The sequence below is a fragment of the Malania oleifera genome, chromosome 6 (assembly GCF_029873635.1).
Source record: "Malania oleifera isolate guangnan ecotype guangnan chromosome 6, ASM2987363v1, whole genome shotgun sequence".
NCBI classification, from domain to species: Eukaryota; Viridiplantae; Streptophyta; class Magnoliopsida; order Santalales; family Ximeniaceae; genus Malania; species Malania oleifera.
The window spans coordinates 27,621,845-27,648,643 of record NC_080422.1 but is presented as its reverse complement, the minus strand read 5'-3'; the positions used below and the strand labels follow the sequence as shown (position 1 = coordinate 27,648,643).

Below are 26,799 nucleotides of genomic sequence, written 5' to 3'. Positions count from 1 at the left end.
TGTGGCACATTCAATTTTTTCCCAGATTTAAAGTTGCTAAAAATCAATTTTTAAGCATACCATCATGTAGAACGCTTCAAGATGAGTCCACAGGTAAAAATTGCATCTCAAACAAAGTCCAAAGACCTCCACAATGCTCACATGTACCACTAGTAGAATCTGCATCATCGACACGCACCGCATGCGCTTTCATGCGTCACTTCACCTAAGTGACGTGATCCAACCCAAAAACCTAATCTGTGACCTAGACTACCAACCAGCAACCTGAACTAGTGACCCACAAGCATGACTCAACCTGGCTGTCTGACTCGCGTCGAGTTGTCGACACGCGGCACATTCAAAAATGGCCATGTGTTGTAACGGTAATCATTGACGTTGTTAACCTCTCTTAAGTTAAACCGGCCTGCCAAACTTGTCCAGAACTTCTTTTAGCCAGTTCAGTGAATTTTAAACCTGTTTGTTGTAACCCAAAATTGGTTCCTAAGGTTTTTAAACCTTCTGAAGACACTGGTGGCATCAGATTTGCCAAAATCGATCCCCATCACTTTGTTTTATATATATAACCAGATGGCAAATGGTACTACACAAGTGGTGATTCCAAAGATAACAAAGGAGAACTATGACAACTGGTCTATCCAAATGAGAGCCCTTATAGGTGGCTTGGATGTCATGGACATTGTTGAAGATGGTTATAAAGAAAGCCTGTCAAAAGAAGCCGAAGCATCTATATCTGATGCTCAAAGAATGACCTTGTTAGCCGATCGAAAGAAGGATTGCAAGGCAAAGTCCATAATCTACCAAGGCCTTGACAAGGCCACGTTTTAAATCATCACCTTTGCCAAGACATCCAAAGAAGTTTGGGACTCTCTCCATCGAACACACAAAGGTGCAAACCAAGTGAAGAAGATTCGTCTTCAAACATTGCAAGGTGTTTTTGAATTCTTAAGAATGAAATTTACTAAATCTATTGCTGACTACTATACACAAGTTATGATTGTATCAAATCAATTGAAAAGAAATTAAGAGACTCTCAATGACGAGAGAATTAGTGAGAAAACTTTGCGATCTTTGGATCCAAATTTTGATTATATTGTTGTGACTATAGAAGAAGCAAAAGATCTAGAAACCATTTCGATAGAAGAACTTGTGGGCTCACTCCAACCTTATAAGCAGAAAGTTAATGGAAGGAGAGATGATAAAACACTGGAGCAAGCCCTCAAAACTAGGTTTTCCCTCACTACAGATAGTGTTGACCTTATAGGTCACGCCCTGGTTTTGATAATGACAAATACTCTTGTATTTAATACATATCTAGTTCATGTGTAGGTCTATATTAGCAGACACACTGATGGCATGTGAAAGCTTAAGGCTTGAGGACCACTTTGTGATTTTTAGTTGTAATATATATTTAGTGGTCAAATTGGTCTGTAATAGTAATTAGGATATATGATTTGTAATAAGCACACACATCACATGTATGATTTATTTTGTGAGCTCAAACTAGATACAAACAAAAAATGACCATAGAAAGACCTTAGGGCTTACCCTTCGGTCGACCGACACCGGACTTTTTCGATGTCTTCAAATTAGACCTCTCGGGTTGCACTTAATTTTTTACCACAGTTAAAATTTTTAAATAGGGTTAAAATACTTTAAATGTCATTAATCTTTTCTAACAATCCTTAATAGGTCCCCAATGGTCAAATATTTTGGTGTGTCTATATATACTCTTTCATTTGGGATAATTAAGCATCGATTAGCAAAAATAAAAAATCAAATTCTCTCTCAAGAAAAATATTTCTCATTGCTCATACTCTTCCAAATATACTCTAGCTTACCTTCAAAAGTTATTAATTCATCTGTAAGTGTTCTTGAGTGTTTGGATTGAAAGGTTTGCTCTCTCCTTGCTGTGAGATTGTTTCATTTTTTTGAGAGCCAAACACAAAAGGATTCTTAGGGGACTTTGCTGATAAGTTCATCCTAAGAAGACTTTACTAGATCTTCCGAGTATTGCATTCTCGTTGCAATATCTTTGGAAGTTTGTATTTGTCTTTGGTGTGCAAAAACATTTTCAAACTCACTCAAATATCTCGTGAAATCTTTATTGAACTATTTGTGAAAAAGATATTTGTGTTTGTTACATTAGTCTTTGTGGCAATATTTATTCAAGTATATATCATTTTCTGAAAACAAAGATTATCTATTCTGCAATCCAAGCATATACATATTCACGTGATTGAGATATTCTACTGATTGATATTCTTGAGGTTTGCTTGGTATTCTGTGAAAACACGCTTGATTGAATATTTTGAAATACACAGACTATTATTTATACTCTCACGTACTCACAACATTAATAGAAAACATCTTTGAGAGTTAAACTATAGAGACCACACTAAGCTTACATTTTTAAATCATCTGTGGTGTTTGTGATTGTGCGCATTTGTGGTACAATTTTGCTTTACGTGAAAGCACTCATACATTGTACCTTTTGATTGTATATTTAAGAGATTCCAAGTTTGGCCTGAGGGGGCGGTAATCTAGTCCGGTAAGGATTGGTGTAAAGGTTGTAGGTCAGCCCTGTGTTAATTTGACTTGGTTGTATAGGTGCCGCTCCACCCGTTTAATTGAGCAAGTTATTGTGATAATCCTTGTGCTAGTTAGCTAAGGCGGGGACGTAGGCAGTTGGCCGAACCTCGATAACATATCTGTGTGTTACCCTGTTCATTACTGCTTTCTGGTGCACGTGTAATTGATTAAACTGCTTTAATTAACTTCTGATATTACTTGCACTAGATTGACTATAGGGTTGTGAACATACTGCTGTTAGGAGGAACACTTAAGGGATAGAAATTTAAAAATACCAATTCACCCCCCCCCCCCTCTTGGGATCACGGTAAAGCTAACAGATAGAAATTACAAAGGAGCGATGTCATAGTGAGGAAGAGAAAAAGGTCGAGGATCTCGTGGAAGAAGTTCTACAAATTTTGAATCCAGAGAAAGCGGTAGATTCATAAAAGGTCACACTAGAGGAGGACACAATCAACATAACTATGTCCCACGAGGCAGAGGACAAGGAAGAAGAGGGGGATACAATAACTGCTCAAACGTAGACAAGAGAAACATTTAGTGCTACAACAGCCACATGTATGAACACTACAACAATGAGTGCAGAGGTACAACAAAAACAACAACAAAACAAAGCTTTAGTCCCACTAGGTCGAGTTGGCTATATAAATCCTTTTTCGCCAATTTATGCGATCATGGACCATTTCTTTTGATTGATTCAAGGATATTAAATCCTTACTCACTATCTCCTCCCAAGTTATTTTAGGTCTACCTCTACCCCTTCTACAGCCCCCCATAGTAACTAAGTCACTCTTTCTCACAAGTGCACTATGTGGCCTATGTTGCAAGTGTCCAAACCATCTAAATCATCCCTCCCTTACCTTATCTTCTATAGGAGGTACACCCAACTTACCAAAAATATGTTCATTCCTTAATTTATCTTTTAATTTTATACCACTTATCCATCTAAGCATTCTCATCAAACCAACTTTTACTTTTTGGATATTATGTCTCTTTGTCACCTAACATTTTGTTCCATATAGCATAGCTAGTCTTATAGCTGTCCTATAAAACTTACCTTTCAATTTTAAGGGTATTCTACGATCATAGAGCATACTTGAAGCACTTATCCATTTTACCAAACCTACTTTAACTCTATGCATTACATCATCTTCAATTTCTCATTCAGCTTGCATAATAGATGCAAGGTATCAAAATCTACAAGTGTTATTTATTTCTTCACCATCAAATTTAACTTTGTCTCTAATATTCCTTCTTTCATTACTAAAATTACATTTCATATTTATGTCTTATTTCTACTTTTCCTAGAGCCTCTAGATTCCAAAGCTTCTCTTAATAATTCTAACTCAACCTCTACTCTGTTACTAGTTTCGTCAATTAATACAATTTCATTTGTAAACAACATACACCATGGAACTTCATTTTGAATACCTTTAGTCAATTGGTCAATCACTAAAGTAAAAAGATAAGGACTCAAAGTAGATCCTTGACGTACACCTATGGTGATTGGAAATTCTCTAGTTTCTCCATCCATAGTCCTTACTTACACTAGTCATTACTCCATCATATATATCCTTAATGACATCGGTATACCTACTACATACACCCCTTTTTTTCTAAAACCCACCATAGAACTTCCCTAGGTATCCTATCATAAGCTTTCTCAAGGTCTATAAATATCATATGGAAGTCCCTCTTCTTTTCTCTAAACTTTTCTATTAATCTTCTTAAAAGAAAAATAACTTATATGGTACATAACCCAGCCATAAAATCAAATTGATTTTCTGAGATTTTTATTTCTAACCTTAATCTTTGTTCAACTACCCTTTCCCATAGTTTCATCATATGACTCATAAGTTTAATTCCACGATAGTTATTACAATTTTGAATATCCCCTTTATTTTTGTATATTGATATTAAAGTGATTTTCCTCCATTCATCTTGCCTTTTCTTAGTTTTTACAATTGTATTAAATAAATTAGTTGACAATATAATTCTGTTATCACCTAAGCATTTCCAAACTTCAATTGGAATCTTATTTGGTCCCATAACTTTCCCATTTTTCATCTTTTTTAGTGCAAACTTCACTTCGTTAACTCTAATTTTGCGAATAAATCTCATATTTTTAGTTTTTTCCTCATTTGACAATTCTAAGTTTAAGTCTTTTATTTGGTTTTCATTAAATAACTTACTAAAGTAACTTCGTCATCTTTCTTTAATGTCTTTGTCCTTAACCAAGACAATGTCATCCTCATTTTTCATACTTTTTACATTTCTTAAGTCATTACTCTTCTTTTCTCTAGCTTTAACAAGTTTAAATATATCTCTTTACCCTTCTTTTGTACCTAACCTATCATACAAACTATTAAATGATCTATATTTAGCTTCATTAATGGCCTTTTTAGCATCTTTTCTTGCCCCCTTATATTTTTCAAAGTTATCTCTATTTCTACATTTTTTTCACATTTTATACCAAATTCTTTTTGGTTTTATGATCTTTTGTACATCTTTATCCCACCACCAACTCTCTTTGTTATTCGAAAATCTTCCCATTAATTCACATAAAATCTCTTTTTCTATCTTTTTAATAGAGCTAGCTCCTCATCTATTCCAAATAGTATTTGAATCTATCCCATCCTCTATGGTCCAATCCCCATCTTTGATCATTTTATCTTTAAATTTTATTATATTTTCTCTGTTTAGGTTCCACCATCTAGTTCTCTTACATTGGTTTATTTTTTTTTCTTCCATCTTTTAATACATATATCTAACATTGAGTCTCTATGTTGTGTGGTTAGGCTTCCACCTAGAATAACTTTACAATCCTTGCATGATAAATGATCTACCCACCTAGTTAAAAATAAATCCATTTGACTTCTACTTTGTCTACTTTTAAAGATTATTGAGTATTCTTCTCTCTTCTTAAAGCAAGTATTCATTATACTAAAATCATATGACATAGCGAAGTCTAAGATCACCTCCCCAGACTCATTTTTGTCTTTATATCCATATCCTCTATTTATCCTCTCATAATGTTTATTATTCCTTCCAACGTGTCCATTCAAATCTCCTCTTATAAATATTTTCTCAGTCCCTGGTATGCCTTGTATACTATCCATATTTTCCCAAATTTGTCTCTTAAGATTTTCTACTAAACCGACTTGAGGAGCATGAGCACTAATGATATTTATTATCTCTTGTCCTAATGCCATATTGATTTTTATAATTCTATCCCCTACTCTAGTTACATCCACAACGCTATCTTTTAAGTTTTTGTCTATAATAATGCCTACTCTATTCTTATGTTTCTCTTTTCTAGTGTAACAAAGTTTAAATTTTGATTTATCAATTTTTCTATCTTTCTCCCCCACCCACTTAGTTTCTTGAAGGCAAATTATATTGATTCTTCTTTTGATCATTATATCCACAATTTCCATGTTTTTACCTGTACGTGTCCCTATATTCCATGTTGCTAATCTCATCCTAGTTTCCTGAACTAAAGTTTTTACTTACCCACGTCCAAAATGATGCAAGAACCCTTGCATAATTGACCTCATACCTAGGTGCCGACACAACGCGTCGCTTCAGGGTGACGATCTAGCCCACCCTCGCCCACTTTTTACTACATCCACGTGGTTCAAGTCCAATGTGTCGCTTATAGGGGACACCACAACAAATATTTAGTAAGGATTCATATCATAGTGATCTCTCAAATTTTATGCTGGCTGTCAGCTATCTAACACAACCCTTCTCCTTTACTCCGGCTTGGGATAGGCTATGTGTAAAAAAATTAGGACATTAAGTACATCACAATGCAAAGGTAATCCCTAAATTTAACTTTGTAGAAAAGGAGAAAGCCGAAGGAGAATTGTTGATACTGATGGCACATAATTCAACCCACCAGGACCAAAATGTTTGGTACCTTGACTCTGGTGCTAGCAATCACATAACTGGTAGAAAGAACTTGCTTACTAAACTTGATGAGAAAGTTTAGGGAGAGTTATCTTTTGGTGATCTTTCTAAAGTCCCAATTCGAGGGAGAGGAAATGTTTTGATCAAGAAAAAGTCCAGAGATCATGCTTAAATCTCTAACATCTATTACGTGCTAGAAATGAAGACTAACATCTTGAGTCTCAAACAACTTGTTGAGAAAGGTTACCGAATAAGCCTTAAAGATAAGAAGATGGCGATAAAAAACACTAAAGGTAAGCTTGCTACTCAAGTCGTCATGGCAAAGAATCGAATGTTTGCGTTTGTCATTCAACATGATACGCTAAGGTGTTTAAGCGCTTTCATCAAAGACAAAGATTGGCTATGGCATCTCAGGTATGGACATATGAACTTTGAAAGTTTGAAACAATTGAGAAGAAAGAAGATGGTGAAAGGCTTACCCAACATCCACCACCCAAATGTGATATGTGAAAGTTGTGTTCTAAGCATGCAACATATAAATAGCTTTGGAAAGCATACCGAAGGTAGGTCTACCATGTCACTCCAGCTAGTACACACAGACGTGTGTGATCCATTGAAGCCATTTTCAAATGGACAAAATCGATACTTCTTCACCTTTATTGACGATTACAATAGGAAGAATTTGGTCTACCTCTTGAAAAGGAAGTCATAAGTGTTTGACAAGTTTAGAAAGTTGAAAGCTCTTATGGAGAAACAGAGTGGCTATCGCATTAAATCACTTTAATTAGACCAAGGAGAAGAGTACAAAGATGAAGCTTTCCTAGAATTCCTTAGGTAACAAGGGATTAAAATATAGTTCACACCATTATATACTACTCAGTTGAACAGTGTAGTTGAGAGGAAGAACCACACGCTCCTTAACATAGTCAAGATCATGTTAAAGGATAAGAATATGCCAAAAAGTTTTTGGGTAGAAATAGTGTCATGTGTAGTCTATCTGCTCAACAGGTGTCCTACGAAGAGTCTTGATACAAAGACACCACATGAAGCCTAGAGTACTCACAAGCCCAGTGTGAGTCATCTTAGAGTGTTTGACTCCATAGCCTATTCCAAGATCCTAGAGGCAAGAAGGACAAAGTTGGAAGATAAAGGAGAGAAGTACATCCTTGTTGGATACGGCAACAACACCATAGGATATTGAATTTACAAGCTAATCAACAAGAAAGTTATTCACAATAGGGATGTCATTTTTTAAGAAAATGAATCCTAGAAGTGGGACTAGGTTGAATTGAAGATAGTGTAACTCGATAGACGTGAAGTTGAAGAAATCCTTACATACAGAGAGTTCACATCCTTACGGGAATGAAAAGGCGGCGAGAGTTATTAGTAAGGTGGAAAGGCCTTGGCGATGGAGAAATAAGCTAGGTTTCTGCATAAGACATGCAATCGTTCATGGACAAAGTTGAAGTGTACCTAGCGTCAAAGTCTACGAGGACGTCAATCACATAAGTTGGGGAGCATCGCGAGACGAGCTTGTTTAAGGCATTATGCTTGCCTATGATTTCTTGTCTTATGCGTTTGAGATGAGTTTCCATCATGTAAATACTAGTATAGGTTAATTTTCCAGTAGGGTTCTCTCTATGCTAAAAAGGGTAGTATGACTCATCGGTCACTTTGATGTTTCCTAGTGCCAAAGTGAGAATAACATAGAAAGCTCTTTCGAGGGAGGGTGAGTGTTCATCAACTTATAAAACTCACTAGTTATTGTCGACGTGTTTAGCTAACTTGCCTCCTTCGCTAGGAACAATGTTAATGAAGGCGTTGTTAATTAATTACATTGCTTCAATATTTATTGCTTAAATGTCACTGCTTACTTGCTTACTGTTCCCGCTTATGTTTGATTGAATGACAATGAAAGTATTTTGTGGGTGACTTATGGTAAATGACAGACAGACTAGTTAAATAAGAGGGTTTACCTAGCGCCAAACGGTCCATTAAAAAAGTGCTAAATATTCGGCCTGTAACACCCTGCATGTCACATAGAGTTGGCGAATGTGACGCAAAGTCATGGGGAGGTTTATAGCCTATTTAGTTGTGAAAGTAATTTTCATTTTCTATTTTTTTCTTGTTTTTCAAAGAATTATGCAATTTTAAATTATTTTTAAATATTTTTATATTCATATTAAAAGGGTAGAAAATAAACCTTTTATTAAAATGTGCAAAAAAAATTGTTATATATTTTTTATTTGTGGAGTTCAAAATAATTACAAAAAAAAAAACTTATTTTCTAATTTTTCAAAAATTATATGAGGTAGCATGTGGATTCATAGATTTTGAGATTTAAATTGAATTTTAAGTGGATTAATTTGAAAGAAATTCAATACAAAATTCATAAAAATTAAAGTGTAAGATCAAAATTTCATACTCCCATATGCAAATGAAGAGTTAAAAGTCTAAAAAACAATAAAAAGATATTTTTTGCTAATTTTTTTAGTGTAAATGTTGTAACTCTTTTAAAAACTATAAGTGAAAAATAAAACTATTTTCACAAATAAATCGTATTAAAAACTTATATTTTTACTAATTTATTTCATAAAAAATATTGTAAAAATAAAAAAATTAGTCAACATTTTTGTAATTTTTAAAGAACTAAAAAAATATTTTTTAAAAAAATTATTATTATGCGAGCCTTAATTATTCTCTCTGCATTGTTCTTAGCTGGTATTTAGAAGCATGAATATTAAAAATTAAATTTATATTTATATAAATTTTAAAAAAATTTAAATGGATACAGTCAATTTTTTCAAGCAGAAGAAATGAGAGTAGAGGAGAACATAGAAGGGGAGATTAGAGAAGATTAGAGAAAGAGAGTCTATTATGGTGAAGAGTATATAGATAGAAGGAAGGAGCTATGAGAATTGGTTGTTGAGAAAAGCTTATAGAAGTCAAATAGAAGAGCTCCATTAGATCAAAGTAGGAAATAGAGAGACAGTGCAAGACAATGGAAGAGAAGGAACAGAATAGAGATTCTAACATGTATTTAGGTTCTTCTTCATCTTAGTGGAATGCTTGGTTGTCTTATAGATTGGTTGGGTTTGGGTAATTGGACTTAAGCATGTGTTATGAGTGGATGAGAAAAATATATGGTATATTGAACAAAATAATTTATAGTGTAATTTGATGGGTGCTGTGGTGTGTAGATGAAGTTAAAATTGTGTTCGATGGAAGGAGTATTAATTGCAATGTCAAATTTAGTGTTATGTGTAACATCAAATAATGCCAATTATGTCTAGATGGGATCTTGATATTGAATTGAAAAATTTTGGAAACTAGGATAGACTCAATTCAACTCTGTGTTGTTTGGAACAAAGTTGGGTTATTGGTTGCATTGTTTTAAGTGTGTGGGTTGATTGATTTCAATGCTGCTTTTGAACCATTATTTGAGTAAATTGTTCTTGAATCAAACTATTTAAGTGTATTCAAATCATCCACTCTTAAGTATCATTTGAATTAAAAATCCACCTAAGGATTCAGATTGGTTAAATTCATGATTTATACTTGAAAACCCAAGTCAAACATGCCCAAACTCGGTCAACCATACCTAAAAAATTGGTTAACCAATTAACCTAACCTGAAAGCTTGATCAACTTAACTCGAAAACCCGATCAACCTAGCCTAAAAGCCTAGTCAACTTTTCATAGAAACTTGATCAAGCCTACCTGGAACACGGTTAACAAACTCGAAAACCTGGTCAACATAACTTGGAAATTTGGTTAACCATACCCAAAAACTTAGTCAACCAACCTATAAACCTGGTCAATCTAAGTCGAAAATTGGTTAGTTTAACCTGAAAACCAGGTCAACCTAACATGAAACCCGATCAACCTAACTCAAAACCCAATCATACTTTGACTAAAACTCGTCAAGTCATATGGATACTCAGTCAATATTTGACTGAAAAACTCAACCATATTCATACCTAATCAATCATTTACTAGAAAATTCAATCGAATCCAACCTAAAACCCCCTAGGTTTGTTTGTTTGGTTAGAAAAGAGAATAAATTGGAGGCAAAAAATTTGCAACCTCCAGGTCTACATGTTTGGTTAGAAAAGAAAAGAAAAGAATAAATAGAGAAGAAGAAGAGAACTTCGACTTGTTTTGGGTAAAAGAACGGACAAGAATAAAAAAGATCAGAGAAGGGGCCTGAGTATTGTTTGGTTGAACTAAAAAGAAAAGGAAAGAAATAGAGAAGAGAGGAAGATAAAAGAGCGCAAAGAGAAGGAGAGAGAGAGAGAGAGAGAGAGAGAGAGAGAGAGAGAGAGAGAGAGAGAGAGAGAGAGAGAGAGAGAGAGAGAGAGGAGAGTGGTCATACCTGAGAAGTAGAGAGGCAACCTCCTGCAGTGCATTTGGTCAGAGTTGGGAGTGGTGGTTGGCCAGAGAAACACAATAAATATGATAATGATGCCACCAAGGCTGACAATCTCTCCTTTTTGATGATGTCTAGCCTATTAGGATTTTACTTAATCTTTGCATTTGAGTTTGTAGTTATCATACCTTGATATGCAAAGATTAGTTTACCTAGAACCACTAATGGGTTGTTATCATCAAAACATGACAATTAAACTCATGTAGCCACCAAGGCTAACATATATGTTGTGTTTGATGTATATGTAAGATGGTTGAGAGGTTTGATGTATTGTTCACATACTTTGGATAAGAAAGATAGTGAATCTTTGTTATTTGCTCCCGTGGATGTAGGCATTACCGAACCACGTAATTCCTTGTGTTATTGTATTGTTATTGAATTCATTTATTTGTCGTGGTTGTGATTTGTTCTATATATTAATCACAAAGTGCTACTTTGTGTGTTTGATCCTTTATATATGTTCTGTTGTGAAATTTATTTTTCAGTACACCTATTCCACATGAAAATCTTGCAAGTATAACGGTGGCTGAGTAGGACAACTCGATTGTCAAGGTGGTGAAGGAGAGGGTAAAAAAGTGGATGGGGATGGGTGAGAGATAGGTGGTGAGGAAAAAGATGGTTAAGAAGATGAATTTTCTATTATATGGTCAAAAGAAGGAATTGGACATGGTAGGACAAGTTCCGTCAGCTTAGGAGTAGATGATGCAAAAGGGAAGAAATCTTAATGGAAGAAAACATCTCGAGACACAAAGACTTTATGTGTTGCAAGGTTATAAAAATGGTATCCCTTTTGACCATATGGATAACCAAGAAAAGCACATCGAGTTGCTCTTGGATCAAACTTAGCTGGGTTTTGCAAGTGAATGGAAGCAAAGCATAAGCATCAAAAAACTCGCAGGTGATTGTATGCAAGTTTGACATTATGCAATCTCTCATAAGGAGACAAACCACCTAAAATATAAGAAGGGGTTTGGTTAATGAGATAAGTTGATAAGTTGCAATAAGAATGACATCCACCCCCAAAGTTTTTGGGCATACGGGCTTGAAAAATTAATGCATGTGCAACATTAAGAAGGTGACAGTGTTTGCATTCAACTCCTCCATTTTTTTGGGGATTATTGATGTAATTGGTTTAATGTACGATGCCTTTGGGGGAATAGAATGAGGGCATGTCAAACTCAGGCCCATTATCACTTTGGATGAATTGTATGGTGGTGGAGAATTGGTTTTTAACAGGGTGAATGAAGGATTGCAAGAGAGAGCGGGTATCAGATTTATGGCACATTAAGTAAACCCAAGCACAATGGGTATAATCATCGAAAATGTTGAGAAATTAGTTTGCCCCAATAGTGAAAGGGACACGATGGCTCCCTCAAATATTAACATGCAATAGGTCAAAGATTTAAGAGAAGAAATGGAACTAGGTGGAAAAGGTGCACGATCATGTTAGCCAATGGATGAATTAAACCTGATTTTAAATTGGAACTACAAATCTTTAGGAATTTATTGGAAAGAAAAGGCAAATTTTTATTTGATAGATGATCCAAACGACAATGCCAAAGTTGGGAAATGGATGTGGATGCAGCCACCTGATAACAAGCATTCCTGGTGTTGAAGAAGTGGTATAAGTCGTCCCACTCAGTTCCCATCCCAATCATCTTCATCAAGCATAGGTTCTGAATATAAAAAAAATCAAAAGAAAAAATAACGAGACAATGAAGGGTTTTGCACAATTTATGGACTAAATTTTAAGTTGAAATGAAAAGTAAGGATGCAAAGGATATTGTCAAAAATAAGATTGGAAGAAAAGTGAACTAATCCAATATGAGTAATGGTGGCATGGGAGCCATATAGTAGTTTAACAATACGACCATGTACTAGGAAAGATTGGGTTAGAGCAGTGGGTGAGCAAACCATAAGTTCAGTTGCCCCACTATCAAAAATCCATAAAGAATCATTATTATACTTACCTGACAATGAAGATTCCACACTACCTACTTGGTGTATCATGGATTGAGGGGAAAAAGAGTTGTTGAAAATGGCCAAAAGCTGCTGGCACTATTCAAGGGTGAAAGGAAGACTACTAGTAGATGGATTGGAAGAAGCTTGATGAGCACTATGCTTCGAACCTTGACTGGGCTTTAAATTACGAGGTCCTAGAGGGAAGCCATGGAAGCGGTAGCATTGATCTGCAATATGACCCTCTTTGCCATAGTGAGTACATTTGATAGACTTCCTAGGTGGACCGGGGCGTCATTCCTTTCATGGCTGATAGTTGGTGGTGGCCAAAGCAATACCTTCAATGGATGGTGGAGGCAAGATGTTGCAATGGCATTCTTCTTGAAGCATGATAACATAGGTGTAGTTGAGAGTGGGAAGTGGACCAATCAGAAGCATTCGCCCATGGATCGCAGTGCAGGAATTGTTGAGCCCAAAAAAAAAAAAAAATTTCAAGACATGATCTAGTTTTTGCTGTGTGAGAGTCTCCTTGCGTGCGTTGCAGGTGCAGGTAGATGTCCCTTGAACTGCACGTAGCTTGTCCCAAACACTCTTCAATTTGGCAAAGTACGCACTAATTAATAAATATCATTAAACAATATTATTAATATCTTGTTGAAGCTTGTATAAGAGAGGGCCATTGACTTGGGAGTACCGATCCTTCAGATCATCCCAAATGGCGTGGGCAGTTTCACAATCAATCACACTATTAGAAATCTCTTTCGAAATAGAATTGAGAAGCCAAGAAATTACCATAACATTGCATCGTCTCCATTGTGGGTGTTCCGAGGATTCGGAAGATGGTGAAGGTGGCATGCCATCAATGAAGCGTATTTTGCTTTTTGCTTGGAGTACGAGAATCATTACACGACTCCATGTGGAATAATTGTCCTCCGTGAGTGGTGGAGAAACCAAAATCAGTTTAGGATGATATGATTGTTGAAGGCATGAGTGATGATTAGGATCATCATATTTCCACCTTAGTTGCCTTTCAGCCATGAGAAGTGAACTTGTCTTTTTTTTTTTTAAAAAAAAAAAAAAAAAACATGCATCTAGTTTGACTTGGGGCACGGGTATGTTCAGTGGCATGGGTTGGGCTCAAGTTAGTGTCTGTTGGCTAAAATAAAATGTGCAACCCAAAGAGAAATGGAATGGAGGGACTGTGTGTGTGTGTGTGTGTGTGTGGACTGGGCTTTAGCCTAAGAAAAATAGCCCAAAACCCACCTTCTTCACCTATGAATAGAAAGGCAATATAAAGGTTGTGCACCCCAACTATTTGAAAAAATGCTCAATGATAGAGAGCATCAGAATAATCCCACAATCAAAAGTAGTGGAATTCTGAAAAATAAAACACACACTCAACATTTGACAGTAATGTTGATGTGAGAAGATATGAGAAATACAACCTCTCTTTAATAGTATTCAAAAATAGAGGAACGAAACTGAGGAGAATTATCCTCAAACAGAAGTTTAATCTCTCAATGATCGATTTGCTCTAATACCATTATAAAACTATAGCATACAGAAATGAGGGGGAAATAGAGAACAGAAAAATAGAGTAAAGAATGAATTGTTATTAATGTATTTTTACAAGCTCTATACAATGCATATTTATATATGTAAATGGGAAACATAAAATTGAATGCAATTAATCTACACACTCCTGTCCATATTTACATGATTTTCTGACTTCTCTTAACTAGGAAGTTCACGTAATATCAGTCACTAATTTTCTTAACACTTGTTGTGATCTTAAGCAAGATTGTTGCTGAAAGGTAAGGTGTACTTCCAAGAGGGGGGGGGGGGTTTGAATTAAGTTTATAAAATTTTCTTTGCAAACTCTTTAAGTATAACTCTTTTTCAACTTAAGTTGATTATAATCACACTCTCCAATCAACAATTTAATTCTTATCAACCACTTTATTTATATTAACCAACAACAGGTGATGTTGTTTATACAACTTTTAGTGCTTCAATGAATAACAATTCCAAATCAGATTTATACATGAAGGACAATATTGATTTCAAAAATTAATCTTAAGTGTCCTTGTAATTTTGTTTTAATCGAATGATTTATTAAATTCAGTTTTAATATTTAGCACTTCAGTAATTGAATCCAATACTTCAATACATAACCAAATTTTAGAATCAATAATTCTTCTTAGTTATGAACAAATATATAACTTCAATACCCCAATCTGAAGTGTTTTTGCAAAATAGATAAGGCAATCATACAAGTGTTATATTAGCTATGATGATTTTGGTGTAATCCCAAGAGGGAGATGAATTGGAAATTTAAAATTTTTTTTCCTAGGTTCAACTAACTAGTAGCAGTAAATACACAACCTAGGGTAGTCTAAGCATATATCAATTCAACAGATATATATGATATGTAACGACCTGCCTATTTTACCGTAATAAATTCTTTTTTCATAATACATTTAATATAATAATCATGTTATCTTGTTCAGCTGATAAGACATAATCCACCTGGACCCATGGGTACCAGGGATATACTTGAAATACAACTCTAATACCTAAGTAATGGAAAACATAAAAACATATACATATCCAATTATCCAACGAGTACAATACTAGAGTTTTTCCAACCATGTCAAATACATATACTCATTCCAAAAAGACAAAAAATGTGCCCTAGGGTCATAACCCAAAACTCCTAGCATAACGGCTTACCCTTTGTGATAAGGTAAGACAGTCGACCTTTAACGCTGCAGAGCTCTATTCGCTCTTCTATCTGGGTGTCTTGAAATGTTTATATAACTGGGGTGATACATCTCTCAGTAAGGGAAATAAACTAACATTAGTGTGTGGCAATATGAGTATTTTTGTGTTATACATAATATCAGTACATACATTATATCTGGTAAAAATTGTTAATATCATATCTGAATAAAACATGATTCCTCATAACATAATACGACGTACTAAATTAATAAACCTGAAAATCATCTTATATAACGGTTTAATATTGAAATAACACTCAGGATGGATAGTTAGCTGATGTCATCTCTTACCTCAACATAACTAGGTTGTGCAGCCTGAAGGCGGGACCTTGCAATGACTGGCTGACCATGTTAGATCAATCATAAGTCTGTAAGTATGATGGGTCTGTCCCACCTGGTCATGGACTGCTAGGGGAACAACTCCACTCTACACTAATTGCCATCTCCCACACTATTGGTTGTGTGGTAGCACTATCATAATTCTGAACATATAGCTACGGTACTGTGCTCCTGAAACTGAACTAAACCATACCATCTAGGTTCTTATATCATATTATAAGTTTAATATACTGAACATAACTGTTTCATATTCTATAGCAATAACTGACATATTAATGTTTCATGGATCCTACCATATCTTACATGTTTATGGCATATGCGCCAACATGAATCATAGCATCTGCGCTGGCATAACATATCATGTAAATCACGACATTTGCGCCAGCACATTATAACATACTGAATCAAGAAATCTCTGTATTGTTTAACATAATATTTAGAACATAGTTCATGTACTATTTTATGATTTTTCCTAAAAACTGGTAAAACATGATTATTCTTCGAAAACATAATATTCCATTAACATAATTTCCATGGTAAATGTTACTCATGCCACATAGAAAGGGTAATATTCAAAACATAAAATCTATTCTAAAATCATATTTATGATATTTTACATGAAAATCATATTTCTGATCAACAACATTATTCCCAAACATAATTCTACAATATACATATTTACCTGAACTTAAATGTTGTAAAATAATAAATATATTTTCATAAGAAGACCAACTTAGTTTATCCCCTTACCTGTCTTACTGAGAAGCTCACAAAATACCCAATCCTACACCTGTAGTGTTCCCAGCACAATACCCTGAAATTAACATTTCCCCCAATAAAACTTCAGTATAAACTCATCTAAAACTTTTCCTCAACCTAGAAATACCAAATACCTTAATAAATATTAAAAAAATCAACTTACCCAAATTTTGGGATGGTGCCCAAGTAGGACTAACCAATGATCCACTCCAGTAGATATGAAGAGAATCTTCCCAGGAGTAGCGTGCCAGCTTTATATCATCGATTCAGCAAAGAATGAAGCTGGAATCAAAGAGAGAATGAGTGGAGGATGATTTTTGGGGGAGAGAAAAAAGTTGCATGCAAAAATCTCACTGAAAACCCGAGTTTGAGCTATTTATACACCTGCCTTCGTCGATTAGACACATCACTTCGTCGATGAGGCCAAGTAGAGAGTTTTTCGATGAACACTTATTCATCGTCGACAATATTCAGGCCTTGCAAATAGTCCTCTCGGTAATTTTTCGTTGACAAGATGCTACTGTTACTCCCTTAAAAACTTTCTTTTCTCTAATTTATTTTATTATTTCATTGCTATAATTCACTGGGTCATTTTGAAAGGATATATATAGAATCTCCAAAAGTTATAACCGTTGGGGACACGATGGTCATTTTGAAAAAGATTAAATATCCTTAACTCTATTTTCTGGCGTAAAAACACGTGAACTCGAGAGGTTCGGTCATCCAAAGCTAAGGGTTTGGTTGTCCATGCATAGTATCGTTTGGCTGAGGTGAGGCAATTTGAACCCCTTCATAGGTTTGGTAGCCCATCATTTGGTGTCGGTTACCTGAATGGTCTATTTCGGTCGATCGTGAAAAAATTACTCTTGAAGGTCGGTTTACAGAGGATGATGTGACAAATGGGTATAATGCGTCAGACACCTTAGGGAGATGTGTGAAAAACTGGATGGTCACCTGAGTCCATTAAAAAATCGTTTATAAATACTTCACTCGACCAAGGGATTTTGAACACTATAGGTCGGTCGACTGGGGTCCGTACAAAATGACCATTGCCCTGTTTTTGTTCATGAACTTATTCAACCATGTGTGAATAATTTTATAGCATTATGCACAAGGGTTTTGAGTCCTAATGGTCATTCTATGGTCTTTTGAGCATATAATCCTTATCATGCATGAGATGTAGTTATTACAGACCATAATTATTACAGACCCAAAAATTCAATTTGCAAATATAATTGATAAATGGGTCTTCACTTCCTTTGCTTTTCAAATGCCTTCCTGCGGTGTGATCATTTTGATCCTTATGGCTTCCACTATATCTTTACTATCCTTGCGTGCTATGGTTAATTTTGTTCAAAAGGTCAGTGCACAGGTAAGATACAAAGTGAATTGTCATTATCAAAATGGGATTTAACTCACAGAGTCAACAAGCTGAACTTTCAACAATTTCAGCTTTCAACGCTTTAACATAAAATTTAATCCAATCAAACTTCAACAATTACTTTAAATAATGTAATATTGATTAACAATCAAGTATATCCAATAATCAATCCAAGTTCAGTTCTTGTATGATGTTCAAGATTAGTTTTGTAAATTCTAAGTACCAATATATGATAGATAAACAAATCTCAGAATATTCAAAATCTGAAGTACCTTTCCATCAATAAATAGTTATAATGTGAAAGATAATCTCAGAGATTTGATTTTACAAGGCTTGAAACTTTCCTGTAATTAATAGGGCAATTTAACTTCAGCAACGTAATTAAATCAGTATTCAAGGTTACTTTTGAAATTTTCAAACCACTTAACAACCAAATAATAATAACCAATATGTTTCTTGGTTTTGAATGTGAAACAAATTCAATATTTCAGTGAGCTTCAAAATTTGATAATCTCATTTCTCAATCAACCAATCAATATAGTATGCTGATTTTAAGTATGGATCAAAATAAGAAATTTCAGCAACTCTCAATATTCAGCAAGTAATTAATTAATTACACGTAGGTTATATGCTTGTAGAAAATTAAAGAGAGTAGGGAGAAGAGCTAAAGGTTAAATGAAAGGTATTTTCAGTATATAAACGTTAAATGTTGGTTGGCTTATTTTACAGCAATGTCTTGAATTTTACTGCTAAATTGTGTGGCATGAGATTCTATGCAAATATATGTTAAATGTATGAGATGCAGGCTAAGTAAGTAAAACAATGAGAATAAAATATACAGCTGAAAGACAGCTATGTTAGTAGATCTAGCACACTTCTGTGTAGACTAACTGATGATAGCTAAGAGGAGTTTTGTTAGCAGATTTAGCACGTTTCTACGTAGACTAACTGATGATAGCTTATAAAGACAGCTGTAGTACGAAGTAATAAAATGAAATGTATGCAATGAAATGACGATGAAATGACAATGAAACGAAATGATAAAGGTAAATGATGTAAATAGGAAAGAGTCACTTAAAGTGAAATGAAATGCAAAATTAAGTTATGAATAGGAATGAATGTGTATGAATGTATAATGACAGAAAAGAATGATGTATTATGATATTAGAAGTATGATGTACGTAGAACAAATTAAGATTGGCGAGGCTACTTTTCGCCTAAGGGCTTGCTGAGTAAGGCGAGTGCAACTGGTAGCTACAGATGTGGTAGTAACCGCATAACGTACTAGGCCAGAGGGAACCTACTTATATGGCGGGTAGATTTCCCTATCCTTAGGGCCTTTGCTGATAAATTGTTGTTGAATGCGTGAGTACGAGATCATCTAACACTTTAGGGCTTATTGAGTAAGGTGAGTGGCCCTGGTATGCTTAAATTGTGACCTTTGGGTTGCTAAATGTATCTGAGCATAAGGGTGCTACTTGTATGGGCAGGTAATCACCCCTATCCTCGGGTAATCTTGTGGGTTAAACATTTGCATATGTTTGTTTAGGATCAGAAAATGACTTTCAGTATTACTGTTAATGATTTGCAAATATTATAAAATGATATGTATAATCTCATAATGGCCACACGCTGAGTTTAATATATTGTTTCTTCCTTTACTAAGATGTGTCTCACCCGAATATTGAATTCATTTTTTTCAGGATTTCTCAAGATTGAGCTTTAAGAGCTCGATATTTATAACATTTTTGGAAGATATAAGAAAAGGGTATATTTTTATATTAATTCGATACGTATATTTTTATGTTTTATATCTTTATGTTTTACTCGGTTATGAAAGGATAGTTGTGAAACATACTGGTATTAGTGGATAATGTTTTTGGAGACATGTATATATTTGAATACTGTGGATGATTAATTTATTATGGTTGATAGTTAGAATTAGTAAACTCTGGTATTATGTTATATGGAGATTATGATATGTTTTCCGCTGCATATATTATGAATTATGGATTATCAACGATTTTATCAGGTATAACGCATTGGACCCGGGATTAAGGGTTTGGGGCATTACACGGCCTACGTCCTACCCAAGCAACTGCTATGAGGAATTTCCTTTCCAACTTTCTTACCAGGCAAAGTTACAACCTCTCCTTATTAGTTGGAGATCCCTCTCTAACAAGAATACCCCTTCTTGTTAGTCCAACGATTTAATAACCCGAACCGTAAAAAAATATCTCTCTAATAAGAATACCCCATCTCGTTAGCTAACAATTCAAAATCCTAAATCGTCAAATAATAGCAAGAGAAACAACTTGTGTACAAGTAACACTCTCAACAAGAGCAGATTAGTACAATTGAATAACAATATACTTCAATCAATAATCAATATAGAAAGATGAAGCTCAAATGATTGCTACCAGATTTCTGATTTAGAATTGAAATTCTTAGTACAAACAAATCAGAAAACTTGTGGCTTTGTCAGCTAATAACACAACAATAGGTTTAGAAAATTTTAGCAATGGACTCTTGAATTTTTATTTGTATGTGCCTACTAGTTGTGTTTAATTCATTAGAATAACATGTATTTATAGAGTTAAAAAGTAAATTTTCATGTTGCCCTAGTTAATTGGAGTATTTCCAATTTTTTTGAAAATTTGAGGGCAAGCAATCAAATTTGGAAACTTTCCCTTACTGTTATAAATTTAAATTCTCGAAGGTCAGTCTACTATGACCTGAGGTCAATCACCTAATTCTTTACAATTCAGGGTATTTTTCAAACACAGAATGGGGTTAGTCGCCTTGATCCTGAGAGGTCAGTCGCCTGATTCTATTCTATCTGCTCAATATTTTTAGCATTTAAATGTTAGTCAACTGATAATGAAGCATCAGTCGCCTAATCGTGCTAAAACATATGCTTTTAAAACTTTTGTTTCCAAAAACTCCTTTTAGCTTTTAAACTTGGAATATTGAAATGAGACTTTTGAAAATTATTTTTCCGGGTTTTCAAACATAGCTCTCTAAGTCAATATTAATTCCTAAGAACTTCATGCATCAATATTGAATTGTTTGAAGTACTTACATGAGATTTCTTAAGGACTATGACTTTCTAATCATTAAGTCTTCATGTATTTGTTTTGCTCTCAATGTCTTCATGTATTTGCTTTGCTTACAATCATAGCTCATTGACTTAAGTACATACTTTCATCAAGTTCTTCTAACTTTAAGTACAAGCTCTTCAATAGACTTTTAAGTACTTGATCTTGATCTTTTATCAACACACTTGAGTCCTGAAATTCACTAACAAAATATATAAATTCCCTTTGATTTGTCTATCATCAAAATAAGATTCTAAGCCTTGTGAGGCCAACAGTTGCCATGAATTATGGCCTTCCTCAACATGTTAGTTCAGTTTAAATAGTTCTTTAAGGTAAAAAACTAAATCCAAACTGGAAAACTCGGTTCCCTTACTTTTCCTAAACCAAAAGTAAAGGATCCAAAGAATAAAAAAAAACCAACCGATTGCAGTTCGGTTAGGATAGTTTGCTGGTTTTGTTGGCACCCATTCATCTTGAAATGCATATAATAAGTATGATATTTGGACATGGTCGTTAGAAGTGCAATATGTGAAGCAATTTAAAGTATTAGCTTAGGCTGAATTAAATTATGAAATTTGGTTTTAGTTTTCCAAACGCCACCAAATTTCTTTACCTTGCCATTGTTGAGGGTAATGTGTTCATTTGTTTTATTGGAGGTCTCTTAGGAGCACCTAAGAGGTTGACAATGAAATTTCTATGCTAAACATTTTAGGATTAAATTGTGGTAAGAAGGGAATCAAGGCATTCAAAACATTTCAGTGTATGTGAGACACAACATAGCTTATTCTTTGAGCAATCTTAGCTTTTTAAATTGGAAGTAATACTTATATTTCGTTACACAAGGTCTGAAAGTTAATAGACTATTATTTTGCTCATCATATTTACTTTTATTTGAGGAATACCATATTAAATTCCAACTCAAAACCCTTATTCACTTACATATAAATTCTCTTCTTTTTTCTTTTCTCTCTTTCTCTCTCTCTTTAGATGAGTGCAAAAATTTGAGTATGTATGACACCATAATTTTTTTTTTTTAAAAAAAATACATTGTTGCATATATTTGAAAATGTTTTAAAATTGTCTCAGATTCTGAAAGACTGTCCCAACTGAGCAAGCTAAGTTACCTTGATCTGAGTAGCAATTCTTTTGACCAATCAGTGTTAAAGCCTTTAAGGGTGCTCCAAGCTCTTAGATATCTATCTCTTGAGTCAAATGGAATTAGCGGACAACTTTCTGACTTGGGTATGTGTTTGAAACCTTCTTGCTTTTTGGTTCAATTCATTTTAATTCTTATGTTCATAGTAATGGACAAAAAATATTGAGAGAAAAAAGGAATGATCTTTTCTTTTTCAAATTTTACACTTCTTTTGCAGATATGTTAGCTTTTAGGAATTTGGAGGTCTTAAATTTGGGGGATAATCTTTTGAGTGGGAGTATTCCTCCAAGTATACGAGCATTACATTCTCTCAAGGCTTTATCTTTAGTTGGCTCTAAGACTATTTTTTCAGCTCGCTATAGGCTTAATGGCACTTTACCTCCAGGTAAGAATTAAGCAGCATGTCTAGCTTATCAATCCATTCATTTTAAATTTTCCTTGCAAATAGTTTTGTTCCATGTTGTCCCATGGAAAGAAAATCAAAGCTGTGAAATCATTACTGGTTTGATTTCTTTTGCAGATTTGTGTGAACTAAACAAACTTCAAGAGTTGGATCTTAGTGATAACAATATCGAAGGGACCCTTCCTCAATGTTTGAATAATTTGACAAATCTTAGGCTTTTGGATCTCTCCAAGAATCAATTCACGGGGAAGCTTTCTGAATCTCTCATTTCCAGCCTAACAGCAATGGAGTACATTGATTTTAGCAACAATTCCTTCGAGGGCTTATTCTCATTTAGCTCATTTGCAAATCATTCCAAGCTTGAGGTTGTTCAATTCCTCAGTTTCAATGACAAGTTCCAGGTGGAAACTGACTTATCAATTGAGGTTCCCAAATTTCAACTAAAGGTCCTTATGTTATCAAACTGTAACCTAAATAGACTCTCAGGTGGTCATATTCCAAAATTCCTTTTGTTCCAATACAAGTTAATAAGCATCGATCTTTCCCACAATAACTTGACAGGACATTTTCCCAAGTTCTTGCTAGAAAACAATCCAGGACTAGACTACCTATTTCTTAGGAACAACTCTTTGGTGGGTCAATTTCGTTTGCCACTGACAGCTTGCTTCCATATTGATGTCTCAGACAATAAGTTGGTCGGTGAAATTCAGTCAAACATAGGGGAGATGCTGCCGCAAACAAAACGTATAAACATATCCAGAAATGCTTTTGGAGGACGTGTTCCATCCTCGATTAGCAACATCAGTGGGATTTGGCAATTGGACATGTCCTTCAACAAATTTTCCGGAGAGGTACCAAAAGAATTGCTTGCAGCTTGCACCCAATTGGAGTTTTTGCATTTGTCTCACAATAGATTTCATGGTCATATATTTTCAAAACACTTCAATATGAGCAGTTTAACTCTTCTGCATCTGGACCATAACTACTTCTCTGGAACTCTAAGCAATTTAACAAATTTGTATTTTTTATCAGTTTTAGATATTAGCAACAATTACCTGTCTGGTCAGATTCCTCATTTGATGGGCAATGGGTTCTCGTTGCTTGTACTCAACATGCAGAATAATCTATTCAGTGGTCAATTTTCATGTGAAAATATTCCTTATGAATATTTAGACATTTCTTATAATGATCTTTCGGGAACTTTACCTTCATGTTCAATGGTTCAACGTTTGCGATACTTGCATTTAGAAGGGAATAGATTTGGAGGATCAATACCAGAAGCTTTTCTGAATTTTTCAGGAATATCATCACTAAACATTAGGTATAACAGTTTATTTGGAAAGATTCCAAGTGTGATTGGATCGCTTTCTAGATTAAAAGTCCTTTTGTTGAGTGGAAACCATTTGAGTGGACTAATGCCAAATGAGTTGTGTCAATTAAGTGAAATAAGCATGATGGATCTCTCCAATAACTCTCTTTCTGGGTCAATACCCCACTGCTTTAGCAAAATCACTTTTGGAAATTTAGGGGCTTACAGTTCAGCTTTTCACGAAATTTTGAATTCATGTGGGATCGATCTCCGTATTGGGAACTTGGAGGTTTACTGAAGGGGCACAAAGTTGTTGGGGTGACAGTTCAATATTATGTATTGCAAGAAGAAGTTGGCTTTGTCACAAAAAACATACTCAGGTCCTACAAGGGTGGGATCCTAAATAACATGTCTGGATTGGACTTGTCATGTAACAACCTCACAGGTGAAATCCCATATGAACTAGGAAATCTAAGTTGGATTCATGCAATGAACTTGTCCCACAATCGATTTGCCGGTCCTATACCAAGTTCTTTCTCAAACCTACGCCATATAGAAAGTTTGGACCTTTCTTACAACCATTTGAATGGGGAAATCCCTTCAATACTTGTTGATCTAGACTTCTTGGCAGTGTTCAGTGTGGTTCATAACAATTTATCAGGTAGAGTTCCAGACAAGGGGCATTTCTTGACATTCGAAGCAAGTAGTTTCATTGGAAATCCATTTCTTTGTGGGCAAATACTGAAAAAAAACTGCAGCCCCGTTGTTGAGCCGGCACCTCACTCTCCGGAAAAAAGCGACGGGAAATGGTATAAAGTGGAACCAGTGACCTTCTTTGCAAGTTTTGCTGCTTCATACATCACATTTTTCTTGGGGGTCATAGTTGTTCTCTATGTCAATCCTACTTGGCGACGAAGGTTGTTCTATCTAGCTGAAAAATGGTTCTTTTCGTGCTACTACTTTGTTTATGATGCTATTCGCAAGTTTGTAGCAGACATGCGCTGATAGTTGTTATGTAATTAATTATAAGTTTGGCTGGTATAAGATTATCAAAGTCTTTTTAGGTGTGATAGACAGACCTTATGTATTGTCCAATATAATGTGTACTGTTAATTGAATTATAAATTAGCACGTTTGACAAGTTTGCTGGTCTTCAATGGAAGCTCCTAGAGTTAAAGCTGCAACATTATATTTAGATCAGTGGAAAAGTTATGGCGTGTCCCAACTGCAGTGAAAGCTTCTTGGTCCCTCCATTTGATCATTTTATAGTTCTATAGATTTCTGAGTTCATTTATCCTTTTTTCCGAAAAAACATAACACCCAGATATTCAAATACCCAAATCACAATTACAAAATCCTGCAATTGTAAAAACCAACCATTTCTTATCCTTTCTGTATGTATGTATGTATGCATGTATCTTGTAATTAAAGCTTGAATTTGGACCTTCCGTTGCATTGCATAACTGGTAACAGAACATGTCTAAATATTGTTTGGCTCTTTATGGTTGCATTTTCTGTCTCCTTATTCATCCTTGTTTAGCTCTTCCTCACCTCTTCTTCTTCTTGTCTGTTAGTTCTTCTCCTATGCTTCATGCTTCTGTAGTACTGCATCTTATGGCACCAAGTGTATCAAGCCGTCTACACATCACAAAATAAACCTATACATCTTATGGGGAGATAATGTTCTGGACACCAGATTGTGCCTGGGTGTCAATTCGTCTTCTTCTTCTTTCTTTTTAAATATTTTTTTTGTTGTACTTGTTTTCTTTATTCAAAAATCCTAAAGTGATGTAAATTCAAAAATAAAAAAAATTATTGGTAAAATTTAAAATTTTAAAAAAAAAAAAAAAAAAAACATTGAAAAAAAAAATGTAAAAATGACTGTCGCATTTTCATCTGGGCCACTTTTGAGTTGCCTATAGAAAGGCATGAAACTTCCATCTTTACTTTAACTGGCGCATTTTATTTTATTTTTTTCTAAGTTGTTTTTCCCTATTGTTTATCTATTTCAGAGTTCGTCTTATCTGTTTTTTTGTGACTTCTCTCAGCTGTTCTAAATTTGACTGTGCATTGTGTTTTTTATTTTATTTTATTATTATTAATATTTTAGATTATTTATTTTTTTAAAAAAATTATTAATGTTTTTCAAATTGCCACAAATAAAAAATATGGTGTAGGAAAAGCACACCAACTTCGGACTTAAAAACCGTATATATTATATGTGTTGTAGCTAATGGTGCTTTTACTAATAAATATAATGGTAATGAAAATCATACCCAGCTATTTCCCTAGTGTGAAGCAATGTTAGATTAAAAAGGGTGGCACTAAATGCACATTTTACCCGATAAATTTTTAATAATGTTTGATTTTGTCATATCAATAAAACATAATGAAAGTTAAGATTAAAATTTTTCTTTTCCTTTTTTTTTTTTTTCCAAAAAAAAAAAAAAAATCATCTAAGAGAACTTGGATCAATCAACTGTTTTTTCCTCCAATAGGAGCTTGAAATTTCCTCATAACTTGGAGGATATTTTTTTTGGGAAATAAAAATTAGAGAAAGTGGATTAACATTGAGGATCAACTTTTGTGCTGCACCTCTAAACGAATAATATTACATAGCATATTAGTTGTTACTTTAATGTGGTACTAACTTTCCTTCACTAATCAAAGCTGAATATATCAT

General features: G+C 34.4%; 1 protein-coding gene across 1 annotated transcript; it reads left to right on the top strand.

The window, feature by feature from the left end:
* The first annotated feature begins 567 nt into the window (after positions 1-567).
* Positions 568-25,257, top strand: LOC131158524 (receptor-like protein 1). Its single transcript, XM_058113393.1, has 6 exons — positions 568-752; positions 13,170-13,342; positions 13,433-13,438; positions 22,335-22,490; positions 22,622-22,789; positions 22,925-25,257. The coding sequence occupies exons 1-6, from the start codon at positions 568-570 to the stop codon at positions 24,412-24,414; spliced, it is 2,178 nt and encodes a 725-aa protein (XP_057969376.1). The 3' UTR covers positions 24,415-25,257.
* Positions 25,258-26,799: the final 1,542 nt, after the last annotated feature.

Coding starts and splice junctions, on each gene's coding strand:
- LOC131158524 (XM_058113393.1), top strand. CDS start 568: ATGGCAAATGGTACTACACAAGTGGTGATTCCAAAGATAACAAAGGAG. Junction 753..13,169: donor GATGCTCAAAGAATGACCTT/GTTAGCCGATCG, acceptor TAGACTTCCTAG/GTGGACCGGGGCGTCATTCC. Junction 22,491..22,621: donor CGGACAACTTTCTGACTTGG/GTATGTGTTTGA, acceptor CTTCTTTTGCAG/ATATGTTAGCTTTTAGGAAT.